This window comes from Amblyraja radiata, chromosome 5 (genome assembly GCF_010909765.2).
Source record: "Amblyraja radiata isolate CabotCenter1 chromosome 5, sAmbRad1.1.pri, whole genome shotgun sequence".
Taxonomy (NCBI): domain Eukaryota; kingdom Metazoa; phylum Chordata; class Chondrichthyes; order Rajiformes; family Rajidae; genus Amblyraja; species Amblyraja radiata.
Window position 1 is genome coordinate 3,808,908 of NC_045960.1, and position 26,874 is coordinate 3,835,781.

The 26,874-nt window shown below is 44.8% G+C and overlaps 1 protein-coding gene across 1 annotated transcript in view; it reads left to right on the forward strand.

Annotated features, from left to right (window-relative positions):
- Positions 1-8,580: 8,580 nt before the first annotated feature.
- Positions 8,581-26,874, forward strand: part of LOC116972889 (dynein heavy chain 8, axonemal-like) — a 574,435-nt gene continuing 556,141 nt past the window's right edge. Inside the window, exons 1-3 of the mRNA XM_033020476.1 lie at positions 8,581-8,814; positions 9,036-9,140; positions 22,221-22,385. Of these exons, the coding sequence (XP_032876367.1) occupies positions 22,230-22,385 (156 nt within the window). The 5' untranslated portion in view covers positions 8,581-8,814; positions 9,036-9,140; positions 22,221-22,229. The remainder of the gene's footprint in view (positions 8,815-9,035; positions 9,141-22,220; positions 22,386-26,874) is intronic.

Consider the following 26,874-nt stretch of genomic DNA (forward strand, 5'->3'; position numbering starts at 1 on the left):
CACAAAGTACTGGAGTAACTCAGCAGGTCAGACAGCATCTCTGGAGAACATGGATAGGTGATATTTCGGATTGAGCCTCTTGTCTCTCATCCATGTTCTCCAGAGATGCTGCCTGACTTGCTGAGTTACTCCAGCACTTTGTGACCTTTTGTGTGTTAACCAGCATCTGCAGTTCTTTGTTTCTACCCTTTTCACCCCGGCTATTCCCTCTCCTACCCTCTTCCGTCAAGGAAGAAGATACAAAAATTTGAAAACACTTACCACCAGACTAAGGCGTCAACTCTCAGACACCCCCTCCTACTCACCCTTGGACCATGGCCTCACTGACGAGCACCAGACCTTAATCTCAAAGACCATCACTGACTTCCTCACTTCTGGCTCCCTGCCCTCCCAAGCCCCCCCTTATCATTCCCCAGCCCCGCACGGCCCGATTTTACCTTATCCCCAAAATCCACAAACCTAACTGTCCTGGCAGACCCATTGTTTCTGCTTGCTCATATCCTACTTAACTTATTTCAACATATCTCGACTCCATGGTCCAATCCCTCCGCACCTATGTCCGAGATACCTCACACGCTCTCCGTCTCCTTCATGACTTCCGTTTTCCATGCCCCCACTCCCTCATCTTCACTATGGATGTCCAGTCACTCGACACCTCCATCCACCACCAGGAGGGTATTAAAGCCCTCCATTTCTTCTTCGACCGCAGAACCAACCAATTTCCGTCTACTAATATTCTCTTCCGTCTAGCAGAGCTGGTCCTTACCCTCAACAACTTTTCCTTTTGTGACTCCTCACATTTCCTCCACATCCAAGGCGCATGGGCCCCAGCTATGCCTGCCTCATTGTAGGGTATGTCGAACAATCTCTGTTCCGGGTGTACACTGGCCATATCCCCGAACTCTACCTCCGCTACATTGGCGACTACATGGGTGCTATCTCTTGCACCCGTGCAGAACTCACTGACTTCATCCACTTCACCACTAATTTTCATCCGGCACTCAAATTCACCTGGACCATTTCCGGCATCTCCCTACCCTTTCTAGATCTCACCATCTCCATCGCAGGCAACAGACTTCTGACCGACATTTACTACAAACCCACTGACTCCCATAGGTATCTGGACTACACTTCTTCCCACCCTGCTTCCTGTAATGACTCTATCCCCTACTCCCAATTCCTCCGCCTACGCCGCATCTGCGCCCAGGATGAGGTGTTCCATACTAGGGCATCGGAGATGTCCTCATTCTTCAGGCAACGGGAGTTCCCCTCTTCTATTATAGTTGAGGCTCTCACCAGGGTCTCCTCTATATCCCGCAGCTCCGCTCTTACTCCCCCTCCCTCATTCGTAACAAGGACAGAGTCCCCCATGTCCTCACCTTCCACCCCATCAGCCGCCGCATACAACATATAATCCTCTGACATTTTCGCCACCTCCAACGGGATCCCACTACTGACCACATCTTCCCATCTCCTCCCCTTTCTGCTTTCCGCAGAGACCGTTCCCTCCGCAACTCCCTGGTCAATTTGTCCCTTCCCACCCCCTCCCCAGGTACTTTCCCTTGCAACCGCAGGAGATGCAATACCTGTTCCTTTACCTCCCCCCTCAACTCCATCCAAGGACCCAAGCAGTCTTTTCAGGTGCAGCAGAGGTTCACCTGCACCTCCTCCAACCTCATCTAGTGCATCCGCTGTTCCAGGTGTCAACACCTCTATATCCGCGAGACCAAGCGCAGGCTCGGTGATCGCTTTGCTGAACACCTCTGCTCAGTCTGCCTTAACCAACCTGATCTCCCGGTGGCCAACTCCCCCTCCCATTCCCAATCTGACCTTTCTGTCCTGGGCCTCCTTCATTGTCAGGGTGAGGCCCAGCACAAATTGGAGGAACAGCACCTCATATTTTGCTTGGGTAGTCTGCACCCCAGCGTAGGCGGAGGAATTGGGAGTAGGGGATAGAGTCCTTACAGGAACATTGACATCTAATTTTAGATAGCTCTTGCTTCCTCTTTCCCCTCCCCCTTCTCAGTTCTCCCACAGTCCTACTGTCTCCTCCTACTTCCTTTCTTTTTCCCACTGCCCACTAGGAATGGCAGGTATGTTGTAGGTGAAGAGGTTGATTGGGCTGGACTGCATTTTCTAGAATTTAGAAGAATGAGAGGAGATTTCATCAAAACATCTCCAATTGACATAGGGCTTGCTGGAATAGATAAAGGGAAGGTTGAATATAGAAGGTGTTTTTTCCTGTTTAAGGAATCTCGGATCAGTACCAGGGACACAGTTTGTGAATGGCCCCATAGCAGAAGCGTCCACGTCGTGGGGCTGGAAACTGGAAGTATCCCAAGCTAATTCTGCTACCACCATCATCTATTGCAACAAGTGATGGTTCCCACTGATTGTCGTCGGAAGCCTGCATCCTTTTCAGGACGGACGATGACAGTGATGTCAACATATGAAACATGGAAGATGGACATGAAAGAAGAAGAAGAAGTTTGCGAATAAGAGGTAAGTTTCCTAGGACTGAGAGAAATTTCATTCAGGTGGTAAACGTCTAGAATTATATACCACATAATGCTGTAGAAACTTGGATATTATGTTTATTCAAGACACAGATCAATACATTCCTTGAATTTCAAAGAAAATGGGAATTGCGTTCGAAAATGTAGCCAATCTTCATGCATGACAAAGTAAGCTCAAATGACGATATAGCCTATTCCTGCTTCTAATTCACATGTCTTGTTTTGTTAGATATGCGAGGATGTACCTGTCAGGAACTGATGAATAGACTGGAACTCGTTGCACTTGAGAAAAGAAGGCTGTGAGCTAATGCAATAGAGTTGTTAAAATTATGAAAGGTTTTAATAGAGTGGATATAGAGACAAGGATTCCACGTGGGAAGAGCATATCTAGGGTGATGTGTATACGACAGTCATAAGAAATTCCTGTAGGGAATTCAGAAAAAAATATCTTTATCCTCAAAATGATGACAATGTGAAACTTCCTTTAACTGGGTTAAAGTATAGAAGCGTTTAAGGGAGCTTGTGTGTATATGAGGGAAAGGGTAATAAGTAAAAAATGTTTAATTGTCATTTGCACCAGGAACGGAAAAATGAAATTTCTTAACAGCTGCCGGTTTTACCAATAATAATAATAATAATAAATTTTATTTATGGGCGCCTTTCAAGAGTCTCAAGGACACCTTACAAATTTAGCAAATAGAGTAAAAACATGTAAGCGGAATGAAATAAATAGTAAAGACATCACCAGTACACAAATTAAAGACAGAATTCAATCCAAAGACAAAAATCAAAAACACAATATGAAGAGAGAGCAGCGGCAGCTAATGCGCGCCAGCGTACACTCTCCCTTCCGGCAGCCATCTTGGACACAGACATTAACATTACAACACAATAATAAATATGCAGTAAACAATCACACTATAAATTATCAGTTATACTAGAAATCAGATCATAATAGCACCAAAGTGTATAGTGCAACTCTTATACAAAGCCCAAGTGTGTAGTGCAACTCTTATGCAAATGTTAGAATAGTTCTGTGCATAGTTTTATTTTGGTTGTGGTCTACGCCATTGCAGCATCTGTTGTCCATTACTAACTGTCCTGAACTGAGGAGGCAATTAATAGTCAAATCGTCAAATAGTATGGGCCTAAAGGAAAATATAGACCTGGTTGGAAGATTTCCTTCCCAAAAGAATATAAATAAAGCAATTTAATGATTACTATTTCTGAGGTCAGTTTTTTATTACTTTTCCAGATTTATTTAATTACATGAAATTCACCAGTTGCTGTGAAGGGATTCTAACTCATATCCCACGATAACCCCTATACTTCCATACTAAGGTTACAAGTGATAGGACAGAATTAGGCCATTCGGCCCATCAAATCTACTCTGCCATTAAATCATGGCTGATTTGCCTCTCTCTTAAACCCATTTTCCTGCCTTCTCTCCATAACCCCTAACACCTGTACTACCGTGTTTCCCGGCAATGAAGACGCACCTGCGTCAAAGATGCACCCCCATTTTAAGTTGCTAAATTTTGAAAAAAGGCTGGCGGGACAGGATCAAGGGTTTGGTTCAGTAGAAAGGAAGATGTGAAACTCCTTCAAGGAGGCAATGGGGATCGGATGCAGACAATACGCTGTGCGGTTCAGGTCTGAGGGACGGGGACTTCCTGGCTCAGGGAGATCATATAATGGGGGGGGAGAGAGAGAGAGAGAGATTGAGCGAGCCGGGGACAGAGCAGCCAGCCTTCCGCCCAGTAGCTATCCGCCAACCACCACCTCCACCGGTTGCGCCTGTGCCGAAGGACACCGTGGCTGGCTGGCAGGCGGGCCGGCAGAAGTCTCTGTGGCAGCCGGTTCCGCTCTGCGCCCGGAACGTCGTGGCAGCAGTGAGTGAGTTGCTGGCATGATCCCCGACCCCCTCCTTCTCAACGCTCCTGCCCTCCCTGCAACTTTACCCCTGGCGGCCCAGCCAAGTTTACTACTTTGTGCAGCCCAGGCCATGCTGACCCGGGCCAGACTCCCCACATGCTGTCAAAAGGAACTCTTCCCCCCCCAAGCGGTGCTGTCCTTTTACAGTCGCTTCCCACTTCACACAGTTCCAGGGTCGAAGGCGTGGCAGGCGTGGCGGAGCAGTCGCTACAAGATTGGCATTGCTCGGCATAACCTTTGGCCTCCAAGAGGCAGGTAAATTTTCGGGCCCTATTTTAGAATAAAAGATAGCGTCTTGGACTCCGGGAAATACGATAATCAAGAATCTATATCTGCCTTAAAAATATCAATTGACTTGGTCTCCACAGCTTCTGTGGCAATTCCACAGATTCACCACCCTCTGACTAAATACATTCCTCTTCATCTCCCTCCTAATGGAACATCCTTTAATTCTGAGGCTATGCCCTCTGGTCCTAGACTCTCCCACTAGTGGAAACATCCTCTCCACATCCACTCGATCAAAGCCTTTCACTATTTGCTAAATTTCAATAAGGTCCCACCTCATCCTGATTAGGAAAGATAAGAAAAAGTCCAAATAAAGCACAAAGACTGGTTGAGCTCAATGTGCTGTTTCTGTTTCACACGTCCAACATAACCTCATGTCGAGGATGTGTTAAAATCAAAATGCAGTTTAAACTATAATAAAACAGAAATGACTAGAAATACTCTGACATTTGGCAGCATCTATGGAGAGTGAAAAATGAATTAAAATGTCAGGTTGATGAGCTTTTATTGGTATAATTATAAGGATAGTCTATGAACGCTCATTTTCCCTTCAATATTGGCAATCGGGGTAGTTCTGTGCATAGTTTTTCGATGGTTTATTCATTCTTTGGAAGAAGGCCACGCCAATGCTAGGTTAGAGTTATAGAGAGTAACAGCATGAATAAAGGCCCGACCAAGCTCCAAATCAACCATCCACCACCCATTTAGATTTATTCTACTTTAATGGCATTTTATGGTGAACAATTTACAGCAGCCAATTAACCTATCAACCTACACCTCTTTGGGATGTAGCAGGAAACCAGTCACACAGAAGAATCCCATGTGGCCACACAGAGAACTTGCAAACTTCATACAGTCAGCATTGAGGTTGCAATAGACAATAGGTGCAGGAGTAGGCCATTCGGCCCTTCGAGCCAGCACCGCCATTCATTGTGATCATGGCTGATCATCCACAATCAGTACCCCGTTCCTGCCTTCTCCCATATCCCTTGACTCCACTATCTTTAAGGGCTGTATCTAACTCTCTCTTGAAAGCATTCAGAGAATTGGTCTGCACTGCCTTCTGAGGCAGAAAATTCCACAGATTCACAACTATCTGGGTGGAAAAGTTTTTCCTCATCTCCGTTCTAAATGGCCTACCCTTTATTCTTAAACTGTGGCCTCTGGTTCTGGACTCCCCCAACATCGGTAACATGTTTCCTGCTAGCATGTCCAAACCCTTAATAATCTTATGTTTCAATAAGATGCCCTCTCATCCTTCTAAATTACAGTGTATACAAGCCCAGTCGCTCCATTCTTTCAATATATGACAGTCCCGCCATCCCGGGAATTAACCTGGTGAACCTACGCTGTACACCCTCAATAACAAGAATGTCCCTCCTCCGATTTGGAGACCAAAACTGCACACAATACTCCAGGTGTGGTCTCACTGGGGCCTTGTACAACTGCAGAAGGACCTCTTTGCTCCTATACTCAGCTCCTCTTGTTATGAAGTTCAACATGCCATTAGCTTTCTTCACTGCCTGCTGTACCTGCATGCTTACCTTCTAAGACTGATGAACTAAGACACCCAGGTCTCATTGTACTTCACCCTTTCCTAAAATGACACCATTCAGATAATCAGATAATGCCTTCCTGTTTTTGTCACCAAAGTGGATAACCTCACATTTATCCACATTAAACTGCATCTGCCATGCATCTGCCCACTTACCCAACCTGTCCAAGTCACCCTGCATCCTCATAGCATCCTCCTCACAGTTCACACTGCCACCCAGCTTTGTGTCATCTGCAAATTTGCTAATGTCACCCCCAATCCCCTTATCTAAATCATTAATGTCTATTGTAAATAGCTGCGGTCCCAGCACCGAGCCTTGCGGTACCCCACTAGTCACTGCCTGCCATTCATTATGTTGGCTGTTTTCCGAGGCTGCGTGAAGTGTAAATGGAGTCAATGATGGGAGGTCTGGTCTGGGTGATGGAGGGGTCTATATCTGTAACTCTCTGAAATTGTTTGTGGTCTTGGGCAGAACTGTAGAACTTGGGCAGAATTGGAGGAGCAGCACCTTATATTGGGCAGTTTGCACCCTAGCGGCATAAACATTGACTTCTCCAATTTCCGGTAGCCCTTGCTGTCTCCTCCCCTTCTCAGCTCTCCCTCAGCCCTCTGGCTCCTCCTCTTCCTTTCTCCTTTCTTCTCCCCACACCCCACCCTACATCAGTCCCTACATGCCTTTTCAAATGTGTCCTTTTGCTTATAGTTTTCTTCAATATTTTCCCAACTAGTGATGTAAAGCTAACTGGTTTATATCTGCTCTTCTGAAATAAAGGAACATCGTCCAGTTTTCTGGCACCTTACCCATGGTTAACAAAGATGCCAAAGTCTTCATCTCCATCTCCTCCCTTCCTTCCCAGAGCAACGTGATAGACTTCATCTGGCCCTGGGTATTTACCTATCCCTATGCATCACAGGCAATCTAACAATTCCTCGTTCCTAATAATGACCTGCTCCAGATTATCCACGTATCCTGACCTGAAGTCATTATCTTCCATGACTTTCTCCTTCTTCATGTAGGATGTTACCTACATCACATAGCTCCACACATAGATTACCCTTTTGATCCCTTCAGGAGCTTACTCGTTTCCCTCTTGGTCCTGATATACATAGAATTTATCAATTAGAAATTAAGGGAATATTCAACTAATGAATTTAATTCCCCAACATCTCTGCTGTTTCTGGAGAGTTGGATATCTAGTTCAATGGCATAACCACTGTGGTATAATCCCTTCATCTGGGCTCCGATTTTGTTACAGCAGACACAACCGAGCAAGCTGCAGTATGACAGACAGACAAGTTAAAATACAGACTGGCAGCAGATGAATTCATTGCTGTCTCAGCAAGGAGCTGGTATTGCAATCCTGACCAGTTTGCTATTAAGGTTTCATCTGCATTTTGATATGAGCTGCTATAAGATTCCTGAACAAGTTATTCTTCTGGTAGATTTTTACAATGTTACAACTAAATGGCAGAACTGCTGAAACTGCAAGGCCATCTCGAATGCACCATAGAAACAAAATGTAGGAGGAACTTAGTGTTAAGCATATTTTCAAGGACAGAATCATGAAAAGATTGGGGAATATCTCAGTGGAAAATAACATCTACCATTCAAGTTTTAAAAATGCTTTGGAAATAGAAGGAGAATAAAACTAATTGCTCCAGGCAACATCATTTGAAGTGTCAAGAGTAAAGAGTGTTTGTCATAAGCATCTGGAACAGAACAGTGACATTCTTACTTTCTACAAAGTAGACAGCCCTTTGCTCCTATGCTCAACTCCTCTTGTTATGAAGGCCAACATGCCATTAGCTTTCTTCACTGTCTGCTCTACCTGCATGCTTACTTTCATTGACTGGTGTACAAGGTCTTGTTGTACTTCCCTTATTCCTAATTTTACACCATTCAGATAATAATCTGCATTCCTGTTCTTGCCACCAAAGTGGATAACCTCACAATAAATTGCATCTGCCATGCATCTGGCCACTCACCCAACCTGTCCAAGTCACCCTGCATCCTCATAACATCATCTCACAGTTCACACTGCCACCCAGCTTTGGCCACACCAGCCAACTTGCCCCAGCTACATTAGTCCCACCTGCCCATGTTTGGTCTATATCCATCCAAACCTGTCCTATCCATGTAATGCCAGCCTCAACTACCTTTGTGGATATTAATTAATATTGTGGATATGTCTACCTTCGATTTTCCAGCATCTGCAGTTCCTTCTTAAACAATATTGTGTGCTTGTCTATTAAATGTTACCTATGTGTACTTCTTTTATAGGGCTGTTATGCTGCTACAAGTTAGGATTCCATTGTTGGTACAAACGATTCAGACTCTCATGGAAGGAACATCTTTGCCTTGCACAGATCAGCCCCCACGCATCGAGAAACCAATTTCCGTAACTCTTTGGTGCTGGCACGTGTCTCTGTGACATCATCAGGTGGAATGGTTGGCGGTTGGAAGGGCCGTGGGCGAGCGGACAGAGGGTCAGTGATCGGGGAGGTTCGGGGTGTGAAGGAGCGGTGAGTGTGGGGGCAACAAGCTGCAGCAAGTGGGGAGGGCACGTTGCAGTAAGGGGCAGTGGGCGGCAGTAAGGGGCAGTGGTTAGCAGTAAGGGGCAGTGGCAGCAGTAAGGGGCAGTGGCAGCAATAAGCGGGGTCGATGAGTGGCGAGGCTCGGTGCAAGAGCCTACGTGCAAATCAAAGAAACGGAATAAAAACTTTATTTCTTTTAAAACTCAAAGCAACAGGAGGAAACTTATTTTGGGCCCATGCGTGGCCAGTAATCAGTGGAGAAAAAAGTTAAATTCAGGATTAAATTTCCATCTTGTTATCTGAAGATATACCCGGTGAGTTTCACTGCTGTGGCTTTTACTTACTCAAAGGATGCCTCGTAATAGAAATGTAATAGTAAAACAATGTCTCTGAACCCTTTTTGTCCTCTTGGGCTCTTGACATTGTGTCTTTGTTTACAATGCTCCCACCAAAATGTTGCACTAATTGAATGATGATCATCATTGAAACATATAAGATTGTTAAGGGTTTGGACACGCTAGAGGCAGGAAACATGTTCCCGATGTTGGGGGAGTCCAGAACCAGGGGCCACAGTTTAAGAATAAGGAGTAAGCCATTTAGAACGGAGACGAGGAAACACTTTTTCTCACAGAGAGTTGTGAGTCTGTGGTGGAGGCTAGTATTCTGGATGCTTTCAAGAGAGAGCTAGATAGGGCTCTTAAAAATAACGGAGTCAGGGGATATGGGGAGAAGGCAGGAACGAGGTACTGATTGGGGATGATCAGCCATGATCACATTGAATGGCGGTGCTGGCTCGAAGTGCTGAATGGCCTACTCCTGCGCCTATTGTCTATTGTCACTCGACATTTCTCAGAATTAGATTTTATGGGACATCTAACTGTCCATTCACTGTCCTGTCTACATGTCCTTGCCTATTACCATTGTTACCAGCACTACACCTCCTAATCTTGTGTCATCTGCAAAATTAGAATTTCAGCCGTGTACTTAAGTTCATGAAGACAATAATGATAACCACAAGCCCAAGTTCTGTTAATTGTTTTGCTTTTTGGAAATGGTGCCCTGTACTATCTACAGGTTGTCCTTTATGCATTCAGTGTCATTTCACAATTTCCTTGCAAAATATTAGTGACTCAATGTTCCCATAGTCCTCATTCATTATTACATCATCACTGAGCTATGAGGCAACTGAGCTCAGGTGCCCAGTCAATATTCTGAGATCAAAGGTCTTCAAGGGGTGGCGCCTGATTGAAACACCATGAAAGCAAACCCATAATCATCTTTATCTTCACCCCATCCACTGTTCTCCATGTCTGAGATCTCTGGCCTCACAATCCCATGCAGCCACTTGCCTGTCTCCTGGCCTTATCCCAGCATTGTTTAACTTTGCAGTTTCTAGGAATGTAACATAATCATAAACATAAGATGGTCAGTCATGATCACATTGAATGGCGGTGCTGGCTCCAAGGGCCGAATGGCCTGATCCTGCACATATGTTTCTATTACGTGGATATTTAGCGAAACAATAGTTCTCATATTAACCCTGGAGAAATTCGCTGTACACTTCCCTCCAGTCTGAAAAACAGCATTCTATTTCTGGTGACTGTAAATTTTTTACCACTGCCGTTTTATTCTGTGGCTTTGAAATTCTGACAGTCTATTTGTAGCACTTTAACAAATTCCTTTTGGAAGTTTACATATATCATATCAATTGCAATTGCCCCATTCATTCACTGTCACTTTATCATGAGATAAGATTTTGCTTTATAAATCCATGTTGGCTTTCTGTAATCAATCCACAATTGTCCCAGTTACTGCTGATGCTTTATCTGATTGTTTATAGTTTTGTTTTACAAAACGGATTGGTTTGTAATTACTGACCTTATCCCTGAATCGTTTGTATTGAAGAAGGTTTTTAACATTTTCTGCCTACCCAAGGCACCGGCATCTGTTGGTTTGGAAGATTATGGCCAAGGCCTGTGCATGTTTCTCTTTTTATTTCTGCCATAAAGCTAGCCAACATGGGACAGTTAATGGAGATGTTTTGCAGACAATCTGTACTACGGTCGAGGAGGTGCTGGCTGTTGTAAGGCATATGGAGGTAGATAAATCTCATGGGGCCTGATCATATATATCTGAGCACATAGTAGGAGGCCAGAGAAGAAATTAGAGGAGTCTTAGATGAGTCAAGAGTCAAGAGTGTTTTATTGTCATATGTTCCAGATAGAACAATAAAATTCTTACTTGCTGCAGCACAACAGAAAATGTAAACATAGTATGAGAGAGAAAAGAAAAGTTCAGTGTGTATATATACACATACTCACAGTATATGAGATATATGAATCATTGTTAGGCATGAGTGCAACATTTAATGCAAGACAAGTGATTAAAGATAGTTCAAAGAGCTCCAATGAGGTAGCTGGGAGGTCAGGAGCACTCTATGGCTGATGAGAGGATGGTTCAGTTGCCTGATAACAGCTGGGAAGAATCTGTTCTTGAATTTGGATGCATGCGTTTTCAAACGTCTGTACCTCTTGCCGTATGCAAAAGGGGAGAAGAGGAAGTGACTGGGGTGAGACTAGTCCTTGATTATGCTGGTGGCCTTGGCGAGGCAATGTGTAGATGGAGTCAATGGAAGGAAAGTTAGTTTGTTTTATGGTCTGGGATATGCCCGCAACTCTGCAATTTGTTGTGGTCTTGGATGGAGCTGTTCCTAAACCATGCTGTGATGCATCCCAATAAAATGCTTTCTATGGGGCATCTTTAGAAGTTCAATTCAATTCAATTCAATTCAAAGCACTTTATTCATCCCCAAGGGGCAATTTAAAAGGGCGCATTACAGTAGCTTTTAAAAAAAAAGAAAGGGACACAAACAACGTAACGAAGAGACAAACATTCAAAGCTACTCTCTACACCGACCGGTCGACCGCACGAGCAGTGACCCGGCAATGATTGGGTTGTCAGCAGCGATACAATAATAAAGAACACACAAAATGTAACACAAACATCCACCACAGCATTCATCACTGTGGTGGAATGCACAAAAATGTGGCCAGTCCTCCTCCATTTCCCCCCCGTGTACAGGACCAGAGTCCAGAGTCAGTCCAGGATCGGCTCTTCCTCACCGGAGACCGCGGCTTTAGATTGTTGTAGGCCCCAGGCCGGTGGTCAAGATTTAAAGTCCCCGCCGCAGCCAGAAGCACCGTAGACTGCAGGGCCGGCGGTCGAAGCTCCCCTCCAGGGGTGATGGTAAGTCCATGCCGACCCCGCGGTAGAAGTTGGCCGCGGGCCGGCAGTGATGGCTTCTTCTTCCCCCGGGTCCCCCATGAGGGATCCCGGGCTGTAGACGCCGCACCAGCTGGAGCTCTGCAGACTGCGACTGCTTCAGGCTGCGACTTCAGGCTGCCGGCTGCCCCGGGCCAGCGAAACGGAGCGCTCCCCTCCAGCGAACCCCAGCGAGGGCTCACCCGCTCCACGCCGAGAGTCCACGCTGCGCCCGCCGCTGAAGCCCCGGGCGCGTCTCCGGGAAAGGCCGCGCCGATCCTTGATGTTAGGCCACGGGGGAGGTGACCTGGAAAAAGTCGCCTCTCCATGGAGGAGGTAACATGAAGATTGTTGGGGATATGCCAAACTTCCTCTTCCATCTAAGGAAGTAGAGGCGTTGGTGTGCTTTCTTGACTATAGCTTCGATAGGGCTGGTCCAGGAAATTTGCTGGTTATATTCATTACTATGAAGTTGAAACCTTCGACCATCTTTACTTCGACATCATCAATGCATACAGCTTCACAATCTCCTAGATCTACTGATGTTAAGGGAGAGGTTGTTGTCTTGGCAGCAGGTTACACGGTTCTCAATTTGCTTTCTGTACTTCGTCTCATCATTATTTGATATCCACCCACTATGGTGGTGTCATCTGCAAACTTGTACAATGAATTGGATTTGTATTTGTCTGCACGTCATGATGTATAAGGAACATAATAGGGGGCTGGGAATGCATCCCTGCGGGACACCAGTGTAGAGGATTATCGTAAAGGATGATTTGCCCCTATCCTCACTGATTGCGGTCTGTTGGTCAGGAAGTCGAGAATCCCGTTGCAGAGGGGGGTGCTGACTCAAGTTCCCTGAGTATGGAGATGAGCTTGGTTGGGATAATAGTATTGAAAGCAGAGATACAGTCTGTGAATAGGAGTCTGACATAGGTATGCTTCTTAGAGTTTTTTCACATGGTGAAAAATCTGATAAATTACTCGCTAATCAGTTGAAAGCGGTGTCGGCCAAACATCAGATTACTAAAGTGAGTAAATGGGATGGTACACTGACTGTAGATCATTGTGAAATTAATAAATCCATTCAGGAATTTTATACCTTCCTATACCAATCAGAATTTCTTACTGATTCCAATATAAAGCATGAGTTTTTAAAGAAACTGAACTTGCCAAATTTATTTCATAATGAGTCTCTGTTGTTAGACGAACCCATCACGGAGGAAGAAATACAGAAAGCAATCCTTTCGATGAATTCTGGTAAAGCTCCCGGTTTAGATGGGTTTACAGTAGAATTTTTAAAGTATTTCTCAAGTTTACTGTCTCCCTGGCTATGCAAGGTATTTAAAGAAGCCTTTTTAAGTCAAGTCAAGTCAAGTTTATTCGTAAGATACACATACGAGATGTGCAGTGAAATGAAAGTGGCAATGCTCGCGGACTTTTGTGCAAAAGACAACCAACCAAACAACCAAACAAACTATAAACACAATCATAACACACATATTCTTTTACATAATAAATAATGGAAGGAAAAACGTTCAGTAGAGTTAGTCCCTGGTGAGATAGGCGTTTACAGTCCGAATGGCCTCTGAGAAGAAACTCCTTCTCAACCTCTCCATTCTCACCGCATGGCAACGGAGGCGTTTGCCTGACCGTAGCAGCTGGAACAGTTCGTTGCAGGGGTGGAAGGGGTCTCCCATGATATTGTTGGCTCTGGAGTTGCACCTCCTGATGTATAGTTCCTGCAGGGGGGCAAGTGAAGTTCCCATAGTGCGTTCGGCCGAACGCACTACTCTCTGCAGAGCCTTCTTGTCCCTGGCAGAGCAATTCCCAAACCAGATGGTAATGTTCCCGGACAAGATGCTTTCCACCGCCGCTGCGTAGAAGCACTGGAGGATCCTCGGAGACACTCTGAATTTCCTCAATTGCCTGAGGTGGTAAAGGCGCTGCCTTGCCTTACTCACGAGTGCTGAGGCGTGTGATGCCCATGTCATATCCTCGGAGATGTGGACTCCCAGATATTTAAAACAGTTCACCCTATCCACAGGATCCCCATTTATCCTCAATGGAGTGTACGTCCTCGGATGATGTGCCCTCCTAAAGTCCATGATCAGCTCCTTCGTTTTTTTGATGTTCAAGAGGGGGCTGTTATCCTGGCACCAGAGTGCTAGACCAGCCACCTCCTCCCGGTAGGCCTTCTCGTCGTTGTCTGAGATCAGGCCCACCACCACAGTGTCATCAGCAAACTTAATCATGGAGTTGGAGCTGAACCTAGCCACACAGTCATGTGTGTACAGGGAGTACAATAGGGGGCTGAGGACGCAACCCTGGGGCGATCCTGTGCTCAGGGTGAGGGACTTCGATGTATTCCCTCCCATCTTGACTACCTGGGGCCTGGCGGTGAGAAAGTCCAGGACCCAAGCACACAGGGAGGTGTTGAGCCCCAATTCCATTAGCTTCCCGGCCAGTCTGGTGGGGACTATCGTGTTGATGGCTGAACTGTAGTCTATGAACAGCATCCTCACGTAGCCCCCCTTCTGGCTGTCAAGATGGGAGAGAGCGGTGTGCAAGACCTGGGAGACCGCATCGTCCGTGGATCTGTTCGGACGGTATGCGAACTGCAACGGGTCCATGTTCCGAGGGAAGAAGGCGCAGATGTGTTTCTTCACCAGCCTCTCAAAGCATTTCATGACTACCGAGGTAAGGGCCACCGGACGGTAGTCATTCAGACAGGCTGGGGAGGCATTTTTTGGTACCGGTACAATGATGGATTTTTGAAGCAGGCAGGGACCACGGACTTGTCCAGTGAGAGGTTGAATAATGTAGTGAGCACTGGAGCTAGCTGCATAGCACAGGACTTGAATACTCGCCTCGAGATGCCATCGGGGCCTGCAGCTTTTCTCGTGTTCACCCGTGTCAGAGCCCTCCTCACGTCGTGCTCGGACAGCGAGAATGTGTGCACATTCCTCCCTTCAGCTTCGGTAGCCAGCCCACTGGCGGTATTGTCGATAGTCGGCAGACCTGGAGTGGTGTTGCCCCTCTCGAAACGAGCGTAAAAGGAGTTCAGGTCATCAGCTAGGGAGGTGCCGGCACTTGCGGATGAGGGAGGGGTGCTCCGGTAGTTGGTTACAATCCGTAGCCCCTGCCACAGGCTTCTGGTGTCCTGCTGCTCCATCTATAACTCCATCTTGTCTCTGTACCTTCTCTTTGCGTCCTTCACCGCCCTTCGCAGTCGGTAGGACTCTACCTTGTAGATGTCCATGTTTCCTGATGCCAGGCCCGAGTTGTAGGCAGCGGTGTGAGCATTCAGGGCCACACGAACAGACCTGTCTACCCAGGGTTTTTGGTTCGGAAAGGTGCTTACCCTTACCGTGGGGACGATGTTGTCGGTTACTGTTGCGATGAAGTCCGTGACTGCTTCCGCAAACTCACTGACATCACTGGAACTTGCTTCGAACATATTCCAGTCGACATCACTCAGTGCATCTTGCAGCATGGCCTCTGACTGGTCGGACCACCGCTTTACGTCCCTCGTCTCTACCGCTTCCCGAACTATCCTCTGTTTATACTCCGGCAACAGGAAAATGGCAGCGTGGTCAGATTTTCCTAGGGAAGGGAGTGAAACGGCCTTGTAGCCTTTCCTGAACAATGTGTAGCAGTGGTCCAAAGTTCTCTCCCTGTCAGGTCTCGTGTTTGATCTAGTTTCTGTTTCTTATTGTCTCCCGTCTGAAGCCATTTAAGGAGAGTCCTCTGGTCTCTGCCTCCACACCCCCTCCGCCCCCCCGGTTCCTTGATGGGGGTCCAGTGTTTACGGTCAGCCGGTTGCTGGGGATGCGCCGGCGTGGTTGTGGTTGTCAGTATCTTGTGGATTGGGAGGGTTATGGACCTGAGGAGCCGCTAGGGTATCCTTCTAATCGTCTGTTTGTTCCCGAGTCTCTTCGTTCACAGGTGATTCACTGGGCTCGTACCTCTCGGATATCCTGTCATCCGCCGAACCCTGTTTGTGGCCAAACAGCGGTTTTGGTGGCCTTCCATGGAGAGGGGGATTAAGGAGTACGTCGCCGCCTGCAGTATTTGTGCTCGGAACAAGACCTCACGTCGGGCCGCCTTTGGCCTCCTGAATCCGCTGCCTGTCCCCTCACGCCCCTGGTCAGACATCTCCATGGACTTTGTCACGGGCCTGCCCTCTTCTGAAGGTAACACCTGAGTCATGACTGTGGTGGACAGATTTTCTAAGATGGTCCATTTCATTCCGTTGCACAAGCTTCCCTCCGCCAAGAAAACGGCAGAGGTCATGCTGTCTCATGTTTTTCGAATTCATGGATTTCCCAGAGACATTATGTCTGACCGGGGGCCTCAGTTCGTGTCCAGGTTTTGGAAGGAGTTTTGTTCTCTGTTGGACGCCACGGTCAGCCTTACATCTGGTTATCACCCGGAATCCAATGGACAGACTGAACGCCTTAATCAGGAATTGGAGACAGGACTGCGGTGCTTGGTGGCACAGAACCCTTCAACTTGGAGCAAACACCTTATTTGGGTGGAGTATGCACACAACACACTTCCTTGCTCATCCTCTGGTCTCTCTCCATTCCAGTGTGCCTATGGTTATCAACCGCCATTGTTCCCTGCTGTGGAGAAGGAGTCCAGTGTGCCCTCCGCTCAGGCTCTCGTCCGTCGCTGTCGCAAGGTTTGGAATGGGGCTCGTCAGATGCTGTTGCGCAGTTCTGCGCGTTACAAGAGGATGGCTGACCGTGGAAGAACGCCGGCTCCAGTATACTCGCCTGGCCAAAGGGTGTGGCTCTCCACTCGAGACTTACCGCTGAGGGTGGAATCCCAGAAGCTGGCTCCTCGTTTTGTTGGTCCTTTCCCCATATCGAAGGTCATCAATCCTGTGGCGGTTCGTCTCAAACTCCCCCGTGCCATGAGGGTCCACCCTACTTTCCATGTCTCCCGTCTGAAGCCATTTAAGGAGAGTCCTCTGGTCCCTGCCTCCACACCCCCTCCGCCCCCCCGGTTCCTTGATGGGGGTCCAGTGTTTACGGTCAGCCGGTTGCTGGGGATGCGCCGGCGTGGTCATGGGTGTCAGTATCTTGTGGATTGGGAGGGTTATGGACCTGAGGAGCGGTCTTGGGTGCCAGCTCGCAACATATGCGACCCGGAACTTATCAGGGATTATCGGCGCCAACATCCTAACGATCCTGGGCCGTCAGGAGCCGGCCGTGGAGGGGGGGGGTACTGTCAGGTCTCGTGTTTGATCTAGTTTCTGTTTCTTATTGGTTTTTAGTATTTAAGTTTGCATTCTTGTTTTATTTTGGTGTCTCACATCTCCTCTTGTTTCAGGTCCCATTTCCTGTCGGGTCGTTTACCCTCATGTGATTGTTGGCCCCATCCTGATGTGTTTCACCTGTGTCTCGTTATCCCTGCTAGTCTGTATTTAAGCCCTTTGTGTTTTAGTTCTCATTGCCAGTTCTTGGTGTATGCTACTTGGTATCACCTTGTTCCAGCTCTCGAAATCTTGTGACCTTGTGATCTCGACCATTGCCTGTTTTTTCGACAACTGTTTTTTGCCTGCTCCTAGATTGTACTGTTGCCTCTGTTTTGCCTACCTGTGTACTGACTTGGACCGATTAAACTCTGAAGACTGATCTGCCCGGTGTCTGAGCCTGCATTTGTGTCCTCCTCCTCGTTCAGTTCTGATACTCCCCCCTGGTGGCACACGTGATGTGTTGGTAGAAGTTCGGCATGACCTTCTTGAGATTTGATTTATTAAAATCTCCAGCCACCACCATAGCCGCATCCGGGTATTTGTTTTGTTTAACAATAGATTACCACAATTTTTATGAAGCATCTATTTTTTTAATTCTTAAAAAAGATAAAGGCCCTACTGAAGTGACATCATATAGACCTATATCACTGTTAAATGTAGATTCCAAAATTCTTTCCAAAATATTAGCAATGAGATTGGAAAATATTTTACCGCAAATTATTTCTGAAGATCAGAGGTTTTATTAAAAATCGTTACTCATACTTTAACATTAGGCGATTAATGAATATCGTATATACAGCGTCAAATATAACTCCAGAATGTGTCATTTCACTTGATGCCGAGACGGCGTTTGATAGAGTAGATTGGGAATACTTATTCAATACACTTGAAAAATTTGAGATTGGTCCAAAATTTATTTATTGGATCAAGCTGATATATCATATACCTCAGGCTTCTGTACTTAACAATAATCAGGGATTCCCTTTTTTCAGGCTCTTTCGAGGTACTAGACAGGTCCTTTGATATAGCTGTTTGATATCGCTTTGGTACCTTTGGCCACCGCTATTAGGGAATCCCCTAATATTTTTGGTATTGTCCGCGGGAATAAGACACATAAGATATCTCTTTATGCAGATGATCTGTTATTATTCATTTCTAATCATGAGAAATCTATTCCGGCAATAGTAGCACTACTTAATCAATTTAGTAGTTTTTCTGGTTGTAAACTAAATCTTAGTAAGAGTGAGCTTTTTCCATTAAACAATCTAGTTTCGAATTATGGACAGTTTCCATTTAGATTGAATACCGAATGTTTTACTTATTTAGGTATTAAGATTACCAAGAAACACAAGGATTTATTTAAAGCTAATTTTATGCCTCTAATTGACCATATCAACAACAGTTTACTAAATGGTCACCAATGTCCTTATCTTTCATCGCCGACAGAATGCTATTAAAATGTTTATCTCACCTAAATGTTTGTATTTATTTCAGACGATACCAATTTTTATTGCTAAATCTTTCTTTGATATTATTGACTTCAAAATTTCTTCATATATATGGCAGAATAAAAATTCCAGACTAAGTAAAAAATTATTACAGAAATAACAAAAAGATGGTGGGTTGGCACTGCCGAACCTTAGATTCTACTATTGGGTAGTTAATGTTCGTTACTTAACGTATTGGACAAAAGATTTAGAAGATACCCAAAGCCCAGGATGGATAAATCTTGAACGTGATTCTATGCAAGGGCTATCATTGGCTTCTATTCTAGGGGCCTCGTTACCTTTTACAATTACGAGATTGAATAAATATACGACTAATTCAATAATAAGATATACATTCCGAATATGGTTTCAATTTCGTAAGTTTTTTGGATTGAATGATTTTACCTTATCGAGTCCTATCATATCTCATTTTTTCTTCCAACGTTCTAGTACTGATCAAGCGTTTCTGTTATGGAAGAGGAAAGGATTAGCAGCTTTTCGTGATTTGTTTTTGGGTGGTTGTTTTATGTCTTTTGAACAGCTCTCCAATAAATATAATTTACCTAATTCACACTTTTTTAGTTATTTACAAATTAGACATTTTTTGAAGGCTACTCTACCCTTATTTCCGTTACCACATCAAACCAAAATCTTGGAAAACATTTTACATTTAAACCCTTATCAGAGCGGCTTAATAACGACTATTTATGAAATTACAAATAGATACATTTGATAAAATTAAGAATGACTGGGAAAGAGAACTTCAAATGTCTTTATCTATAGAGAAATGGGAGAGGATTCTTCAATTAGTTAATACATCCTCAATGTGTGCAAGACATGCTTTGATACAATTCAAGGTGGTTCACAGAGCTCATATGTCAAAAGATATGTTACCTCGTTTTTATGGTCATATAAATTCTACCTGTGACAGATGTAACTCTGAAGTGGCCTCACTGATCCATATGTTTTGGTACTGCCACTGTTCTCCCCGCTCCGAAGTCGGCCAGCTCCGCGATGGCGAGTCCGCAGGCTCCGCGACTGGAGCCCTCAGGTTGGCTCTGGTTGGAGGCCGCCGCCGGCTCCACGACACCGGACACCCGACAGGGAAAAAGTCGGGTCCCCGTACAGGGAAGAGATTAAACGGTTTCTCCCACCCCCCACATATACACAGCTAAAAAATAATAAAAATTAAAACCAAACATCTAACAGGACAAAAAAATTTAAAAAGACAGACGGACTGCAGTCGAGTCGCTGCCGTTAGGCACCACCACACCACAGAGAAGATTAAGAGAAGATACGGGAGTTTGAAAGCCCGCACACGGAGACTTAAGAACTTTAAGGCGATAGAGAAAAGATTTTAAGTGAAACTTCAATAATTCATGTCATAGGAGCAGAATTAGGCCATTCGACCCATCGAGTCTACTCTGCCATTTAAGCATGGTTGATCTAACTTTCCCTCCGAGCCTTATTCTCCCCATACCCTTTGATACCCTGACTAATCTCTGCTTAAAAAATACCCAAAGACTTGGCCTCCATAGTCATCTGTGGCAATGGATTCCACAAAATTAACCACCCTCTGGCTCAAGATTTTCCACCTCAACTCCTTTCTAAAGGAATGTCCTTTTATTCTGAGGTTGTGCCCTTTGGTCCTAGACTTTCCCACTAGTGGAAATATCCTCTCCACAACTACTGTAGCCAAACCTTTCATTGTATAGTAAGTTTTTATGAGATCCTGCAACAGCAGGAGATGCAGCACTTGTCCTTATACTTCCTCCCTCATCCTTCCAGGTGAAACAGAGGTTTGTGTGTGCCTCTAACCTCATCTACTGCATCCGGTGTTCCCGATTTGGCCTCCTGTAAATCGGCGAGATCAAGAATACACTTGACGGCCGTTTCACGTGTGCTTGGTCCGCCAAGGACTACTGGATCTCCCGGTTGCCAATCATTTTAACTCCCCTCCCCATTCCCATACCATCTCTTCTGACCTGGGCCTCCTCCATTTCCAGCATGTGGCCACCTACAAACTAGAGGAACAGCACCTCATATTCCACTTGGGCAGCTTACAACCCAACGGAATGACCACCGCTTGGAGCTCCGGAGTGTTGGGCCGCTGCTCCAACATCGCGGAGCTGTGGGTGCGGAGCTCCCAATGCGGGCGGTGCTGACTTTAACATCGCGGAGTCCTGGGACCCTTTGCCGGGGCTCGCCAGTGCGAATCTCCACCCAGCGCGGCCTGTGGACATCGGGAGCCGCGGACTCCGGTGGAAGATGGCCAATTCAGAGGTCCAAGCCGCTGAGGATGTTCTCCCGTTCGACGTCGGGGTTCCATCGTTCCCGGCGAGAGGGCCTGAACATCGGGCCGCCCGTAGCAGCGACTACGGGGTGCTCGGGAGGCCCCAACCACGGGTGAACATTGGGGAACATCAGTGAGGAGGTTGACTGGACTTTGGTTCCTTCCCTCACAGTGGGGAACTTTGGTGCCGCTGTGGGGTTGTTTGTGTTGTGGACTATCGTGCTCTGTGTTTTTGTGGGGGTTTTTTGTTTTTTTTAATTAAAACATTTTTTTTGTATCACTGTAAGGGAAAGAGAATTTAGTTGTCTCTTAATTGAAGACGATGACAATAAATTGAATCAAATCAATTCAAAATCCTCCATTTTCTCCTCCCCTGTGCATACCTGAGCTTGTGACTATTTGCCTCCTCCCCCCCCCCCCCCCCCCCCTCCATTTCTTTCTCTGGCTTCACAATTTTCAACTCTTTAATCCATTTGTCTCGCATATCCTGTTTTTCTCATATAACCATATAACATATAACCATATAACAATTACAGCATGGGAACAGGCCATCTCGACCCTACAAGTCCGTGCCGAAGACTTATTTTCCCCTAGTCCCATCTACCTGCACTCAGACCATAACCCTCCATCCCTTTCCCATCCATATACCTATCCAATTTATTTTTAAATGATAAAATCGAACCTGCCTCCACCACTTCCACTGGAAGCTCATTCCACACAGCTACCACTCTCTGAGTAAAGAAGTTCCCCCTCATGTTATCCCTAAACCTCTCTGGCCTTTATCCAAACATCTGCCAATCAACCCCCCCTCCTCCTCCCCTGTGTTGACCTATTAACTGCCATGCTTTGTTCTGCTTTCTTATCTCTCTCCCCCTTCCTGAAAAAGCATTCTGACCCAAAACACCACTTATCCATTTTCTCCAGGGTTGCCGTCTGACCCGCTGAGTTTTTCTAGCACTTTGTGACCTTATTTGTAAACGAGCCCATGCAGTTTCTTGCTTCAACATCTTGATCATTAAGAATTGTAGCTTCATATTTGTGACCAAATCGTACAGTGGCATCATACGTTATCCTTTATGTTTTTTAGGTTTGAAAAATGATTCGTTATAGTGAATCAGCACAGGAGATGGTTCCAAAAGTTAGTGTTTCGAGTGTCTTTGATTCATTTACATCCAGTCCGGACAGGAAAGGCAAAGTACGTCGGAGTACAGTTGGAATGCTGGCCTTGCAGGAGACAATCAAAGAGAAGCAGGTATTTCTTGCTGTAGCAATAGGCATTCATAGAAGACTAGAATAATATAACTGCCATCCTTATAGCATTTTATCCACATTCTCTCCAGGCTCTGATATCATCCCTAAATTAAAAAAACTACTTGGTGGTAGGCTTGGCTGCTCATGTATCAAGTTTTAGCTGTGTAGGAAGGAACTGCAGATGCTGGTTTAAACCAAAGATAGACACAAAATGCTGGAGTAACTCAGCGGGACAGGCAGCATCTCTGGAGAGAAGGAATGAGGGACGCTTTGGGTCGAGACCCTTCTTCAGAATTTCAGCATTTTGTGTCTACGAGGATCTATATTTATGTTTATGTTTATATTTATATTTATGTTTACTCCAGCGAGCTGCGCCTGGCAATCTAAACACCTCCAAAATCTATTTATTGCCTCTCCCAACATGATCCTTAAGTTATATTCACTACATTGGCCTCTTTTCCCATCCTGCTTCTCCAGTATGTAAGCTCATGGGTTAAACATATTACAAACTTACCCAATTTTCGTATCATTTCTAAAACGTCCTCTATCATTTTTGTACTCCGTTCCTCTGTATGGCAAGAGAATAATTCAAAATGCTTCTTTACAGGTGAGCAGCAGGCCAAAGTTAGAGGGATACAAATAGAACGTAGCATTAGAGTTAAAGAAAAAGCCATGGGTGAATTTGATAATAAGAATGAGAATTGTAAAACTGTGATGTTGCCAAACTAGAAACTGGTGTGGTGATGGCGAATGGGACTTTGTGCATGTTGAAGACAGGCAAAAGAGTTTTAGATAACAAGTTTATGAAGGCAGACTGAGGCTAGCTGGTCATGAGAACATTGGCGGAGTCAAGTCTAGAGCGAATACGTAACTGAAATTTTCACAGCAATAGTCTCGGTTGGATTATATTAAGATAATGGTGATAGGTACTAATGGTTAATATGGATATTAGCACAAATGTAATTCGGAATTAAGCATAATTAACATAAAAGACTGTAGATGCTGACATCTAGAACAACAACAAAGAAAACTTCTAGAGGAACTTAGAGGGCCAGGCAAAATCTGTGGAAGAAAATGGACAGTCAAGGTTTCAGGTCAGTTTCAAAGAATGTGGTCATATTTCAGATGTTACTAAAGAGAGGAATAAAATCATTGGTGAGGAGACGTACTTTGTGCTTTAATGGCTTCATTATTTCCAACATTTGGTCTGTAAATTTGTGCACATCTTGTATTGGATATTGGACAGCATTAATAAAGAGATTGTGGAGAAACGTAAGAGGATGTTGTGTTGAAGCTGGAGTCATTGATGTGTCTGATAGTATTTTTTTAAGTTGACTTTGCTACAGGGTGGTATGTGAGTGAGAAAAAGATACATCCCCCATGGATGGGAAAGTCATGGTTAGCCTCGATGGTGCACCAATCTTGTGCACACATTGTCAACTCCGTCATCATTGCCGATTACACCACTGTTGTGGGATGAATACAGATGATGATGAGTCAGTATAGAAGTGAGATCGATCGACTGGCCAAATCGTGCCAGCATAACAACATGACCCTCAATGTCAGTAAGACCAAGGAATTGATTGTGGACTTTGGAAGAGGAAGGATGAGGACCCACAAACCTGTCTATATCGACGGGACGATGGTGGAGAGAGTCAAGTCCTGGGCATGCATATTTCTGAAGATCTTTCTTGAACCCAGCACATTGGTACAATTATAAATAAGCCCTTCAACGCCTCTACTTCCTGAGAAGATTGGAGAGATTTGGTATGTCAGAGAGGACTCTCTTGAACTTCTACAGGTGTGGAAGAGCAGCATATTGGCTGGTTGCATCACTACCTGGTTCAGCAACTTAAACGCCCAGGAGCAAATAAGACTGCAAATAGTTTTGAACACTACCCAGTCCATCATGGGTTCTGACCTCCCCACCATCGAAGGGATGTACAGAAATCACTGACTCAAAAAGGCAGCCAGCATCATCGGAGACCCACACCATCCTGGCCACACACTCATTTCACCCCTGCCATCAGGAAGAAGGTACAGGAGCCTGAAAACTGTAACGTCCAGGTGCAGAAACAGCGTCTTCCCTACAGCCATCAGGCTATTAAATACTACAAACTGTACTACAAATTATGAACTACATAGACTATTATTGTTATTATTGCAGTATTATTTTTTTTTAGCTGTACGTATGTGTGCATGTGTGTATCTCTCTATCTCTTTCTCTCTGTGAGTATGTGTATATATACACACACTGAACTTTTTTTCTTGTTTATTATATTGTTTACAGTACTATCTTTACATATTCTGTTGTGCTGCTGCAAGTAAGAATTTCATTGTTCTAGTTCAAGTTCAAGTCAGTTTATTGTCATGTGTCCCTGATAGGACAATGAAATTCTTGCTTTGCTTCAGCACAACAGAACATAGTAGGCATTTACTACAAACCAGATCAGTGTGTCCATATACCATTGTATAAATATATACACACATGAATAAATACTGATAAAGTGCAAATAACAGATAATGGGTTATTAATGATCAGAGTTTTGTCCGAGCCAGGTTTAATAGCCTGATGGCTGTGGGGATCTGGGATATATGACAATAAAACACTTGATTATTTTGGGAAGAGGTGGCTATATATGCCTTTTCTCTTGTAGGTGTTGCTGGGTGTGGGGCTGGTGATTCACAGTTGGTGAATCATGTATGATGAATACAACACCCATTCTTTGGGACCTTATGGAAACAGGCCATGGAGGAATGTTGTTAGGAGGTTAATTTGTTTCTAACTGCTCTGTTACCATTTCCTTAATAATAGATTATAAGATTTTCCCTTCCTTTCTGTATGCTGGTCTGTAGTTCTGCTTTCATTCAGCTTCATTTTATTAGTCAGGTTATATTTGTTACCTTTCGATCTGAAGGAATCACTGTATAATCTATGAAATCAGTACATTTTGAGTATAGAAGTTGGGATGTAATGTTAAAATTGTACAAGGCATTGGTGAGGCCAATTCTGGAGTATGGTGCACAATTTTGGTCGCCTAATTATAGGAAGGATGTCAACAAAATAGAGAGAGTACAGAGGAGATTTACTATAATGTTGCCTGGGTTTCAGCAACTAAGTTACAGAGAAAGGTTGAACAAGGTAGGGCTTTATTCTTTGGAGCGCAGAAGGTTAAGGGGGGACTTGATAGAGGTTTTTAAAATGATGAGAGGGATAGACAGAGTTGACGTGGAAAAGCTTTTCCCACTGAGAGTAGGGAAGATTCAAACAAGGGGACATGACTTGAGAATTAAGGGACTGAAGTTTAGGGGTAACATGAGGGGGAACTTCTTTACTCAGAGAGTGGTAGCTGTGTGGAATGAGCTTCCAGTGAAGGTGGTGGAGGCAGGTTCGTTTTTATCATTTAAAAATAAATTGGATAGTTATATGGATGGGAAAGGAATGGAGGGTTATGGTCTGAGCGCAGGTATATGGGACTAGGGGAGATTATGTGTTCGGCACGGACTAGAAGGGTCGAGATGGCCTGTTTCCGTGCTGTAATTGTTATATGTTATATGTTATATGTTATTTACTCTTGCCAGGGATCATTCTGTGGACTTGTCAGCTCCATGAGTGGCGCAGTAGAGCTGCTGCCTCACTGCTCCAGTGATCTGGTTAAAACCTGGCCTGTCAATGGGGGATTTTGCATGCTCGTCTTGTGACTGCATAGGCTTCCCATAGACACCTCGCCTTCTGCCCACATCCCGATCATGTGCAGCTTGATGGGTTAATTGGTCATTGTGAATTTCCACTCCTTTGTCTGCGTGGGAGGGTGGTGTTGATGGGCAATAGGAGTGCAACCAAAAAGGCCAAAGGGTGCTTGATGGTTGAAGCTGACCAGTCTGCTGAAGAACCAGTTTCTATATTCAGCTTGCTGGCTGGATTAAATCCCTGCTGAAAAAAAAGCTAATGCTACTTTCTTCTACAACTATCTTTTTCCCTAAAATTGTTTATCTTGTCTCATTGTCAGGAACCCACATTAACTTCTACATTTTTGCTTTTTATATATTTGTAAAAACATTTGTGGTTTATTTTTATATATGTTGTAATTTGCTCTCTTATTCTCTTTTACATTGATTCTTGGTTCTCCTGTGTAAATTCAGATTTTTCCCCAATTTCTTAGGCTTATAGCTCTTTTTTGGCATTTATATGTCTTTACCTATTATCCAATACTATCTTTAATCTCTTTTGTTTACCAAGATTAGAGCACTTTTCCTTTTGGGCTTATATTCCCTACATGGATATACAGTATATATATATATATATATAGTATTTATTGTAGGTCATTGTCATGAGGATGAGTCATGATGATGATATGCAAATATCTTGACCTTTGTATCAGCTGACTTGGAGGTCAGATTGCATGTGCACTGTGTATGCCACGGCATGAGGCCATGGCTGGGTGAGATAATAAATACGGAGACCAAGGAATATAACCTGTAAATATTGT